Below are 13,333 nucleotides of genomic sequence, written 5' to 3'. Positions count from 1 at the left end.
GGTCAGAAAAGATAAAGTAATCTTCCCTATTCACATTAATCCTTTCGTGGAAGTGGTTGAACTGTGTGGTTTGGCTTAGGACCAAACCATAAGGAGCAAAAGGAAATTAAAGCAGCAAGCCTTATCTAGACAAAAACATTGCTCCAGTTTAACACGAACCTATTTTGAAACCAGGTTAGTTAACCTAGTGTAACCCTCCTGCGTAGATGTTCTTCTTTCTGTTTAAAGAAGGCTTATTTAAACCTATTCCTAATCAATATGAACTAAACTGAACTTAACCAAGGAGGTTCGTCTGCACACTGAACTGGGCCAACATAGCAATAGCTTTACATAGTTTTACACTGATTGAGCCAGTGAAGAGTTAGCCAGGGTCTTTTCATACTAGAATGCTCTTATACCAAAACTAAGCAGTTCACATACATATTTAAGCCAAATTAACTAAAGGATGGATTATGACTCCTGTGGTTATTTCACTTCCATTCATCACATGTGGATGGCCCCTAAGGGCATCTACATAGTCTGTTGCATTGCTTCAACTAAACCAGTTTAAAATTGAGTGCAACCCTATGTGCAAACAAACCCGAAAAGAAGCAATTTGGTTTACTGATTCTCGCTGATCCTAATTACCTCAAATTGCTTTTGAAAATCACACCCTTACTGACTCAAGGAAAGCAGGGACTCCTGGGATCTATGCCCAATTGCTTGCTCTGTGCTCTCCAGCAAGTTGCTCCAAAACTGCCAAACCAGAAAAAGGGATAGTTTCTGACCAAATTGGAGGATGGACAGGTGAAGTGACTTCCCCAGTATCACACATCAACTGTGTAGCAGACTTGGAGGTGAAACCCACTTGGAGTCCCGTTTCAAATTTCTGATGCTGCTTTTTCATTAGTCAATCTCTCTGCCCCACATGCCCACAACCTGGTGCTAGCTTGGCAGGCCCAGCTGTCACCAGCCTCCCTCCAGCAAGACCTTACCTGTAAAAGGATGACAAAAAGGAAGTAGAGATTGGCCATGCGATGGAACTGCTCATACAGGTTGAGTGGCAGGAAGGTCAGAGCATTGTATTTGCCCGTCTTGATGGCATTATCCTGCAAGGAGAAGATCCAAGACTGATATTGCTGCTGTTTCTCATGAAGGGGCAGGAGCAGGGCTGGAGTCACCTGGAGTTTCCTATGAAACATCTGCGATCTCAAAGGACAAATAACATCCCAGCTGATCTTTCCACTTCTTCCCAGAGGAAATACCCGACTCACTCTGCAGTGGGACTTGTGGGACTGGAAAATGCAGGGAACCTCTTTCTACTGAAGGGAGTCATATGGTGAAAGCGGATCTGCCCCTCACACACATTCTCTCTCTCAATCTCTATCCTTCATGCAGGGCTATGGGATGCAGTGTCATTTATGAGACGCATGGGTATAAAACGCTACCAAGCCAGAGCAAGAGCATTTGGCACCACGTTATGCCCTAGACAGGGTACAAAGGGAAACAGGTCCTCAGCCTCAATCAGCTCAGCTTTTTTCTTCCTCTCAGTGGTAGCTGTCATCTCAGTCAGCCCCAGGGATTGAAGGAGAGTTATCCTCCTCTCATGCATGCATACACATCACCCTCTTACCCCAGGTGCTGCATCCAGCTATAACAATTCCAGTCACTACCTAATTACAAGTAAAATATGTGAAAAATAGGTTGAGACCCCTGCTCTTTCCACTACCAAAAATTCTCACCAACTTTTCTCGCTTAAGCTAAAGATGATCTCGGTATAGACAACTATACCGTCACCTACTTTATTCTCTCTCTGTAGAGCAGGGATTACAAATCAGAATGGCTCCTCACATACAAAAAGCCAGTAGGTCATAGCACCAGCCTACCTCCCTTCCAGGCTAAATAACAATGGTGCAATATGGTGCCCTACTGGTCCTTTCTAGAGCCGGTAGAAATTTTTTGCCAAAGAGTAAATGGGGGGGAAGGCCATTAAGAAAGAAATAAAAGAATACAAGGCAGTCGAGGGGAAAGAGATTTAATGGTGGGGGTCTACTATAAACCAACCAACCAAGGGGAAGAGCTAAACTAGTAATTCTTAAGTCAGCTCACGGAGGTAGTTAGGTCAAAGGACGTGGTCATCATGGGTGACCTGAACTTTCCAGACATCTGCTGGGAAGAGCAGTCAACCAGGTCTGACCGCTCACATTGGTCCCTAGCCCGAATGCAGGACCTCCATCTAACCCAGGAGGTGCACAGCCCCACCAGGGGAGACACTCTGTTGGACCCGGTGCTGGCCACAGGTGACGACCCGGGGAGGGGACTGCGGGTGCTCGACCACCTGGGCGACAGTGATCATCGCCTGCTGGAACTCACCATCCAGCGCAAAGTGGCCAAGGCCTGCAGCAAGGCAGCAGCCCTAGATTTCAGGAGGGCGGACTTCAATGAGCTAAGGAGACTAGTTGGGGAAGCACCGAGGTCCCGGGGGGAGGGGGGCAGGTGTCCAAGAAGCGTGGTCGCTCCTCAAGGAGACGATCCTCCAAACCCAAAGGGAGGTAATCCCAACACAGATCAAAGGGAGCAGGAGGGCGCAAAAGCCCCCATGGCTCACCAAAAGCATCCGGGAATGTCTCCTAGCTAAAAGGGAGGCGCATACTCGATGGCAGGGAGGGGCCATCCCCAGGGAGGACTATACTGCGGTTGGTCGGGGATGCAGGGGGGCGGTCAGGGAGGCCAAGGCGGAGATGGGACTGGGACTAACTTCCCGGGTCAAGGGCAACAAGAAGTCCTTTTTTAAATACACAGGGGGCAAAAAGAAGGTACCGGGTAGGAAATTTGGTCGTTACACCAGATGACAAAGACAACATATTTAATGATTTCTTTGCCTCCATTTTCCTGAGGAGGGGCCGGAACAGCCCCCCCACCGGGCCCCCGTCAGAGCCCAGGGGAGGCGCACCCAGGCCGAGGGTCAGGGAGGGACCCAGGCCAAGCTAGTCAGGGAACTTCTGGAGGGACTGGATGTATTCAAATCAGCTGGTCCGGACGATCTCTACCCCCGAGTGCTGAGGGAATTGCCTGAGGTCATTGCGGGACCCCTGGCATGGCTGTACGAGCACTCGTGGTGCTCTGGTGTGGGGTCGGAGGACTGGAAGAGGGCCAATGTGGTTCCCATCTTCAAAAAAGGGAGGAACGAGGACCCGGGGAACTATAGGCCAGTTAGTCTTACCTCAATCCTGGGTAAACTTTTTGAGAGAATTATCCTGGCACTTGTCCACGAGGGGCCAGCAGGGGAGAGTATGCTTAGGGGCAACCAACACGTGTTCATTAGAGGCAGTGGGGCAGGAAGTCACCTTTTGTTTCTCTCCAAAATCTCTGTGCTGTGACAATGTGATGCGGATGGGCCCAGCAGAGAAGTCACACCCTTTAGGTAACCTGAGCTGGCTGCATTCCTGAGGGAGGAGGGAAGCCTGCTCCCCCTGCCTACATGACTGGCATCAGCTACCTGGGCGAGGGGCATCTACCTGGTGGGCTAGAGTCTGCCCGGCAACTGGTGACGTAGTTCAGATTGGTTGGCCAACAGCCAACAGGTGCTGGCCCCCATTGGACCAGGTGAATGAGGTCACAGGGGCTATATAAAGTTAAGACTGCCCAGGAGGAGGGGGCAGCAGCCATGCGGGGGAGTCGCACTTAAAGAGGAGCTTGACCATCTGAAACTGGCTCTTCCCCCCCGTCACTCCTGAGTGAGGAATGGCCTGCCTCCAGAGGGGATCTCCAACAGCCTCAGGATGATGCTTGTGAGTAAGCTACTCGAGGTCTGGGTAGATATCTAGCTGGCAGTAACACAGATGCGTGATCAAAAGGCTACCTCAGCCAGACTGCTTTGCTCAATGGGTTTTCTATGATATTGCTCTATCTTGTACCCTATTTTCACACTACCCCTGTAATCAATAAAGTTCTCCTTTGTGACCGGTGTAGGAGACTTAGAGGGGTGGGTCTAAATTATGCCTAAGAGGCCCCTTAGGTCTGCGGACTAAGAGGGACTTTCCTTTTTGGCCCCCGACTTGGGGAAGTGTCCCAAGTGCTTGTACTGGATCGAGTACCCATAGGATTTTAGGCCTGTGTTTCCCCAAGGACACAGGGCCGAGAGAGTCCCCTCTTGGGGTGGTGGCAGCTTACGTTACCCCCAGGCTAGTGAGTGTGCTCCAGGAAGGGGGTCAGCCAGACGTGAGGCGCCCCCAGGGAGGCACTCCGAGCCGGGAAGGTGGTCAGGCGCAGGGAGGTGGGTGGCTCAATGCAGGAGCGCCCCCTACTGGCTTGCCACAGGCAGGTCCTGTCAGACCAACCTGGTGGCCTTCTACGACCAGGTCACCAAATCCTTAGATGCAGGGGTAGCAGTGGACATAGACTTTCTGGACTTTTGGAAGGCCTTCGACACTGTCTCTCACCCTTTTCTCATTAGGAAACTGGGGGACTGTGGTGTCAACACCCACACAGTCAATTGGGTCACCAACTGGCTGGAGGGCCACACCCAGAGTGGAGGTGGACGGGTCATTCTCAACCTGGAGGGATGTGGGCAGTGGGGTCCCCCAGGGCTCAGTCCTCAGGCCCACACTGTTCAACATCTTCATCAGTGACTTGGATGCAGGGGTAAAAAGCACCCTGTTCAAATTCACTGATGACACTAAGATGTGGGGGGATGTGGGCACGTTAGAGGGATGGAATAGGCTGCAATCAGACCTAGACAGGTGACAGGGGTGGGCGGATGAGAATAGGATGGGATTCAACACCGACAAGTGCAAGGTGAGGCACCTGGGGAGGAATAACCAGCACCATACCTACAGGCTGGGGAACTCCCTTCTCGGCAGTGCAGAGGCAGAAAAGGATCTTGGAGTCATCATTGATGCCAGGATGAACATGGGCCAGCAGTGTGGGGATGCAGTCAGGAAGCCGCACCTTGTCATGCATCCACAGATGCATCTCGAGCAGGTCCAAGGCGGTGATCCTCCCCCTCTATGAGGCACTGGTCAGGCCGCAGCTGGAGTACTGCGTCCAGTTCTGGGCACCACACTTCAAGAGGGATGTGGACAGCATGGAGAGGGTCCAGAGGAGGCCACTTGCATGATCGGGGGCAGCAGGGCAGGCCCTACCAGGAGAGGCTACGGGACCTGAACCTGTTCAGCCTCCACAAGAGAAGGCTGAGGGGGAATCTAGTGGCCTGTTACAAACTAGTCAGAGGGGACCAGCAGGCACTGGGGGAGTCCCTGTTCCCCCGAGCACTATCAGGATTGACTAGGAACAACGGTCACAAGCTGGCAGAGGGTAAATTCAGACTAGATATCAGGAGGCGCGACTTCACTGTCAGGGAGGCTAGGATCTGGAACCAACTTCCAAGAGAAGTGGTGCTGGCTCCTACCCTGGGGGTCTTTAAGAGGAGGCTAGATGAACACTTTGCTGGGGTCGTTTGACCCCAGTACTCTTTCCTGCCATGGCAGGGGGTCGGACTCCATCATCAGCTCAGGTCCCTTCCGACCCTACAAACTATGAATCTATGAAACTATGAAAAGTATCTATGACTCTTGGGCTAACTCAGTAGTTTCAAGCAAAATAAAACAGAATACATTATTCTGATAATGCTGAAACATTTTGTTTTGATGTGTTGTACCCGAGACATCTCATTTTGGAAGTGCTGAAATGTTTTTACCTGTTTTAAAATTAAACTGACTCTTTTTTTTTAAAGCCCTTTTTAAAATCCAGCCTGAGGCAAAGAAAAAAAAAAACAGCTACAGAGGGCCAAAATGAAACAAAGTATTCAGCCTCAGGTTGAACAAAATGTTTTGGGCTGCCCCAAGTTAAATTGTTACCATTTTGCCAAAAATATCCTAACATTTCTGTATTGTTTCAACCTAAATTTTTTTTTTTAACTATTGGTTGGTTCAATCATCATACCAAAAAATACGATTCATCGAGCTGCAGTCCTTGCTCCAGCGCTCTGGACCATGACTGTGAAACACAGCCACACCTGTCTGTAAGATGCACTCGCCTTTATCTCAAGAAATTAGTAGAAATAGAGTTTAGAGGCATAACTAGCAAGTTTTGTGCTTTGAGGAAAACCCTACTGAGGGGAAGGTTGCCAGCCTTAGAGAGCAGGTGTGTGTGGGGGAAGGTGGGAGGGAGTCAATCTTACCTGCCACAGGAATTCAAAGTCCCCAGATGCTGCTGGCACAAAGAAGTATGCCCAGCCCTTGTTGTTGCTGCTACAGCAACAGCACCGAATCCCTGCATTTGGCTGGCTGCTGCTATAGTCATGGTATAGGGCTGCCACAGCACCATGGTCTCCCCAGGGAGTTGCCATTAGAGTGCCCCCCTCTAAGTGGGCACCCAGGGCTGGTGCCTTGCTCACCCACCCTGTTACGCTACTAGCAGTGTTTCCTGTCCTGAACATCTATCAGCTTGACCCCAGTCACTCTCACACTGCTCTGCCAAATGGGTCCCACTTTGAGCTGATGCAGGCAATGACAGTAGCAGCCCCCCGACAAAAGCCTGGATCTAATGCAAGATGTCTCACCGCATACTTCCTCTTTGTCAGGCAGAAAGAGACTCTCTTCTTGAACTGCATGTGGTAGGCTCGGTCATTGGCCCTCACCTCCCAGCTGAAATCTGGAAAAGTAGGCAAGCATTGAGCCATCTCCAACCCTCAATAACCAGACATGGGCAACACCTGGCTCATGGGAAAATGAGGCAAAAGGAGACAGGGGGTGTAGCTATTGGGTCATCAAAACACAGCCTAATGATGCTTTGATTGGTTTTATATGAGGACACTGGCATTTGGGAGCAATAAAAGAAGGCTATGGGTCTGGGATCCCAGTATTACAGAGAGATATGGAGTAGCCGGGACAGCGGAAGCTTGAATTCCAGCTACTACAAAGACACTCCCAGATCGGAAATTGTTCCTTTGCTCTTCTAGGACTAGATTGAGCGCAGCCCGCTGGGCAGTCTGCCAGGTGCCAGAGAACACAAGGAGACTTGCCCAACTCCACCCAACCCACCCCTGCACAGGGACCGGACACAAAATCAGTCTTTGAACTTCCAGCGAGGGAGAACTGAGGAAAATTAGCACTTGGATTACAGCCATGATGACCAAGTAGAGCACAGCTAGCACAGTGTGGAAAGGGAAACCTTCCAAAATATGCAGAAGGATCATCTACTTATGCTTTTGGAGGCTTGGGGTGTGTCTCAAGCATTTGCCCCCAGGGACAATCTCTTATGCACAATCTCTTATCTAAGGTGTTGGCTTAGTGACATAACTATGCACTGGCAAATTAGCATAGCTATAGATACTTCTGAGCAGGAAGTTGTGGGCTAAATTCCCCAATTGTATCATGGCCTACTTTCCATGGGCACCCTCATGCCTTTCACACTCCTACCTCTGTCTCAGATGCCTCTAATCCAGTCCAAACTTGCCCATAAACTCAATGCCAATGCACCTCCCACCATGCTGTCTTGCACTGACCTGACTGCTGCTTCTTTCCATTCAGGCAGCTCATGGACACCTTCTGCTCGGCCATGCTGATGGCAGCACAAGAATCTAGAAAGCAAAAGGACCAAGTATCATTACCAGAGTAACCACCACCACCTCACATTGCATTTAATTTCTCCTTTCACAAGGTGACAGTGCACTTAACAATATTATCCCTGAACTGGCCCTTTAAGTCCTCTGGTGCGAAATGGGAAAATTTCCTCTTGAACCCAGATAACGACAAACCTCTACCCAGAGGCCTCCAATAAAACAGATTATTAACAGGTGTAAATACAAATAATTCCTACTGATACCCAATCCTCCTAAATCCCTGCCTCAAGTTTATATCCCACAACAAAAAGTATCACAGGTTGCTTATGTGTTGGGTAAAAAAAAAAGTATTATTCTTCCATATGTTGTAAAGGCAATATCTCTTCAACAAAAATGTTTTGTTTTTCAAATACCAAGGTTAATACAGGCCTGACTGGCCATTTCCCACTCATCATGTTACTTTTTTCTATCATATTTCTTCTTAATCTTCTAAATAAAGCAGTCACGTGGTAAACTCACTACTGATTTAAGTGGCTGTTAATCCCAGGGGAATGAAATCACTTATAGTGGGAATAAATCCAGTCCCTAAATTCTAATTTCTCTTGCGACCTCAGGTCACTTCCACTGGTTTACTTGGACAGAAGGACAGACAGCAATCAGATATGAATCTAAACTTGCATCCAAACTTCTTCAGAGTTCAGGAGCATTTCTCTCTGGATCAAATAACTGTAGGTGCAGTCTTGAGGTCCTTGAAGCAATTAACTGGTTTTGTATATCAGGATGTCAGTGATGTAGCCACACCATGCTATCCTGTAGATAGCAAAGGGGTCCTGCTACTAGCATTAATTACAAGTCTAGTTGAGCTCAAGTGGTAACGGCCTGCATGTTTAATGCAAAAGCAGCAAGCAGCCTTATTCCCCCAAGCATACATATAGATGAACACTGGAAGGGGCTTTTGGCAATGTTTAGCATATACTATTCCCCCTGCACTCCATCAGATTCCATAGCATTTCACACAGTCAGTCCCGCATCCAGCTCAAAACCTTATATTTGACCAAAGCTTGAATCCTAGAAAAGCACCTGCTCTTGATCTGAAGACATCAAGAGATGGAGAATCCACCTCTTCCCTTCAGAGTTTGTTCCCATGGTAAATCAGATTTACAGCTCATGGATTCATTATGGTTATTCAGATACTACAGAGACAAGACTCCCATCGACATCAAAGCGGAGAGCATCTGAATAAGAGCTTCAGGATCTGGCCACATTTGCGGGGAGAGGGCTCTCTCAGAAATCTGAGAAAACTTGCTAGACTAGCAAGACTGGCACTACCAGCTGACACAATGGCGAAAGCATGGGTTATATCTCAACCCCATTTAAATCCAGCCCTGCTCCCAGGACAACTCTAAGATATTTTTCCCCCTCCAGAGGTTACAGGAAATCACTGGAGGCCATCAATGAGTAGGAGGAATTCTGTCAGCTCCTACCACCATACCCTAGACAGAGACCAAATGCCTGTATCAATAGTAAGATTTATTTCCCTTACGCTCTGTAATTCAGTGACCTTCCCCCACAGGGATGTTAGGGAGATTAATTGCGAAATGCTTTTTGATCCTTAGATAAAAGGAGTTAGTGACATATAAAAGTAGTAACTATCTTCTTATTAAATAATCCCATGTAGAAGACTTCCTTGCCATTATTTTTTCTCTTTCCTTTGATCATCTCCTAGACTTTCAAAATACAACATTTGATTTCCAAAATAGGAACATCTGCACACAAAGAAGCAATCAAACCTTAACAGCTATGAATTAGCCAACACCAAACCTTACAGACTTTGTGCAGTAATAATGAGCAACACAGCCCAGGAACTAGAAAACAAGAGTGATCCACGTGGTTTGTCTGTGTCTAGCAGCCAGAGTAAGAGAATCTCCTTTATATACATTATAACTCACCTGTTCATCTTTTGCCCCCAAATACATAACATATTGACCATGCCACAGACTCAGGGAAGTCTGATTGAGGTGTCTATGAAGATTTTGCCTACAAAATTTTCAGGCTCCCACATTCCTCCTTGCTCCCCAGTGCTCACTCACTCACCTTCCGCCCAGGTAAGCCGTTGGAAATGTTGCCACTGGCTTCAGAAGAGGAAAAAGTACGAATAAATTCCTACTTACCAAAGCAAGTTGGTCTAATAAAAGATATCAGATCCACCCAAAGAACCTTGTCTACTTACCAAAGAGCAGCTCAGGAACAGCAGAAGAGGAAATGACTAATTAGCTTCTCTTCAGAGTCCCTTAACCTTAGACCCTGCAGACAGCATAGTCCCTGCTTCCTTCTACTGATCCACAGCCAGTAGGTGCCTCAAAGGGATGGAGAAGAGCAAGGAGTGCAAGAGCCACGGTTTTACCTGGGCTCTTCTCTGAACTTCTGTGCACAGCCTGGGAATAGCTGAGGATGAGTTTTAGCTAAGTCAGCCAGAATTGCTAGTAGGGACCTGTGTCCTGTTCCTACCAACACTCCTAATATTGGCTCACACAAAAATCTAACCTATTGTCTCAATCTTTTTAGACTCAAGATACCCCTCAGAAAATGCCAGCTCTTAGTTATCACTTTGTTTCTGACTACTACAGAAAAATGATAGAGCAGCTTTTTGTGGCAAGGAACTCAGAGAAACCGTGAGTCCAAATGTTTTTTAATACTGTTAATTCCTAGTTGAAATCTCTGGGTTTATCCTGTGAATCGTGTTCGCACTCCTAAGAGTGCTAACATTGCATGGCAGCCCATGGCACCCTTGAAAGGATCTCAAGGCACCCTGGTTGAAAATCACTGATCTAGGCTAAATATATAGAATTTTCCTTAAAAATGCAATTCTCCAAAAACAGAACCAACCCTATGGGGAGGCTGAACCTGTATTTTACTAACTCCAGCTGAAAAGCATCAAGTAGGCCAAGATGATCAAAGCTTTAATCGGGGCCTGGACCTTCAGAAGAGGCCTTTCTTGCTTAGGAAAAAATTCCAGTCTCTAAGATATCCCCGCTGGACTTCACATTTCTGTGACCTATTGTATTAATGAATAATTAGTGCTATTACTATTTCTGCTTGGATTGTTCATCAGTTCAGAATTACTGATGTTCCCAGCTCCTGCCAAACCAAACCTGAGCTAATTAAGCACCTGCACTTGGCAGGATTGGAGGCACAGGGTTGAAATGGAAGCTGTGTGTGTAAACACAGGGGGATTAAGTACTACTCCAAACAGACATAACATAAAAACTGATCCTGGGGAAAAATGTGAACTGAAAGCCAGTACAACAGTGAGAAACAAAGACTGAAAGAACGAAGGAATGAATGAATGAAAGAATGAACAGAGAAAAGAATGGGAAAAAAAAAGTCAAAGCAGCCAAGAAATATTTCCAAGAAAAAATATGCCACAAGTTTAGTTCGAAGAAACCTCTTGGCCCCTCTATAAATATCACTCATCACCCAGATAATTAAAGATAAAAATTATACATTAGGCATGCTGGAACAGGCACTAATCTGCTGTCAGGGCAGCCATCCAGCTCAAGCTAGTGAAAGGTGACTGGCAAGCAGCAAGCTCTGAGGCTTCCTGTAGTTTCCTAGCTGTGCAGAGCTTCCTGGGGTTGGAGTGGAAAAGAGATGGTCTCAGCTACATGCATAATCCAGCTTTCCTGGAAAACACAGCTCCTCAATCCCCTTGGCCCCATTTGTGCTCTTCCCTTACTGCTTCCCCTTCTCCTTTCTTCGCAACTCCTTCGTGCCCATCATGCCACCCCTTATGCCTGGCAAAGCCTCCATGCCATCATCTGCCAACTGTCCATTTCTCTCCCCCTTCCAACCCTTCTTTAATCCCTGCCTCAGTCCTTCCTACCTCCTTTCCTCATCAATAACTCCCACATGCTCCATGCCTGTAGCTTTTGAGCTATGCCTCCTCTTATACTTTCAGATCTTCAGGCCAGAGGAAGCCTCTTATGGGTGTGAAAGCCTGGCAGGGCCTGAAATGGCAAGGCTATATATATGTGGGGTTTGTTACTCAGTCCCATCCCAGAAATGGGAAACCCAAGCCACCTGATTTCTTAGGCCCTCCAGCTGGGACCTGGCTATAAATTCCTGCTTGTTTTTAGTAGTCCCTACAGCCTTCATCGGTAGTGCTAGCATCCATCACTGAAAATACAAACTTTCAGGCAGCAAAATATTGCCTTGTGTACACAGAAACCTACTCTGGTTTGGTAAACCAGAGGCAAATCTATGTGGGCACTCCTCTTTTAGTTTAAGAGTGGCCTGCTTTAGTTTGGCTTAAGAGAGATATCCCAATTAAATTCAGCTAAACTTGCATATGTTTCTCAAACACAAAGAGTCTTCACAGAGGGGTTTGCATTTAACGCAGTGGGTCTTGACCTGTTTAGACTCAAGCCTGCCCTCAGAAAATGCCGGCTCTCAACTTTCACTCATTTCTTGACTACCGAAAAGGAACAAAGCAATTCTTCTCTTGCAATGGATTCCAAAAAGACCACAACAGGTTCGAATGTTTTTGACACTATGGATACCTAATTTGAAATCTGTGGCTGCATCCAGATGAGCACAGCTGTGCGGTATGTGTGACAGACTCATGCGTGGCACCACACACCACATATTTAGGCGTTCTCCACGCTGATACCTTGCAGCGCAGGAGGGGGTTTTGACCCCGCGGTCAAAGAAAAAGCAGGATGGTGCACATAGTGGCATCACGCGCTGCCCCAAACCAGAGCCTGGCTGGCCAGAGCCCCACTCGGGCTGCCAGCCAGGCTCGCAGATGCAGGAGCGCCACAGCTGCAGCTTCTGCCCCCCCCCCAGGTAAGTCTGCTGGGACCAGCACAAGTGCTGGCCCAGCCTCCCCCTACCCCACCCACGTTAACCTGCCACACACCAGAGGGCACGTGGCACAGGCGCTCCCTGGGGGCGAGCACCAGCAGTACGTGTGCCGCTGCTTCTCCTCTCTGGGGAACCAAACATCTGCATTCATGTGGACGCAGCTTCTGGGTTTATCTTGTGGATCAGGTGTAGGCATTTGCACTCCTAACAGTGTTAATATTTCACAGCACCCTTCAGCAGATCTCGCTGCACTCCGGGATAAGAATTGCTGGTTTAACTAAAGTGATTTAAGTGCTCTTTTTTGGAGACCAGGGCTTTTCCAGCTTTTTACTCCCATCGGTTCTGTAAATCCACGCACTTCTGATTCAAGTCTGCCTCATGCACACTTAAAAGAATAGTTTTCCAACCATTTCTCCCTGCACGACCCACTGAAAGCAATAGCAGACTGCCGGCCTCAGGGCCTGTTAGAGCTAAGTGAATCTTGGATTTTTTGATTCAATGGCCTAGCTAAAAACGAAGGGGGGAAAAATCAGTTTTAGTCAAACTAACACAGAAAATTTTCAGCAAAACGAACATACTGGATTATATCAGTTCCAAGTACTTCATTTGGCCCAAACTAATTGGCTTCATTTTCAGGTTATGCAGACCTTTTGCTTAACCATTTTTTTTTAATGCAAGTCACATTTTTTTAACAAAAAAAAGTCATTTTGAAACAGAGTCAAAAACATTTCTTATCGAAACTAATGTAAAGAAACATTTCTGAATTTCTAGTGCAATCAGTCATTTAAAAAATGTTTAAGCAAAGAAAATGTCATCGTATTTTGGAAAAAATGTCCTTCACATTTTCACCCAAAACTATTCACCAAATTTGCCCCGGGTTTGTGCATGGTTTGGGCCTCCCTGAAAGTCCATTTTTAAGCAAATTTA

At 47.3% G+C, this 13,333-nt stretch overlaps 1 protein-coding gene across 1 annotated transcript in view; it reads right to left on the bottom strand.

Annotated features, from left to right (window-relative positions):
* The window catches only part of ATP8B3 (ATPase phospholipid transporting 8B3), a 54,268-nt gene that overhangs the window by 27,627 nt on the left and 13,308 nt on the right, over positions 1 to 13,333 (bottom strand). Inside the window, exons 2-4 of the mRNA XM_090026911.1 lie at positions 7,487 to 7,561; positions 6,542 to 6,633; positions 975 to 1,088 (exon numbers count right to left, since the gene is read on the bottom strand). Of these exons, the coding sequence (XP_089883037.1) occupies positions 975 to 1,088; positions 6,542 to 6,633; positions 7,487 to 7,541 (261 nt within the window). The 5' untranslated portion in view covers positions 7,542 to 7,561. The remainder of the gene's footprint in view (positions 1 to 974; positions 1,089 to 6,541; positions 6,634 to 7,486; positions 7,562 to 13,333) is intronic.

Source organism: Crocodylus siamensis, chromosome 14 (genome assembly GCF_052110815.1).
Source record: "Crocodylus siamensis isolate JL-2025a chromosome 14, ASM5211081v1, whole genome shotgun sequence".
In the NCBI taxonomy this organism is placed as follows: Eukaryota; Metazoa; Chordata; order Crocodylia; family Crocodylidae; genus Crocodylus; species Crocodylus siamensis.
This window is presented reverse-complemented; position numbering and strand designations above follow the sequence as displayed.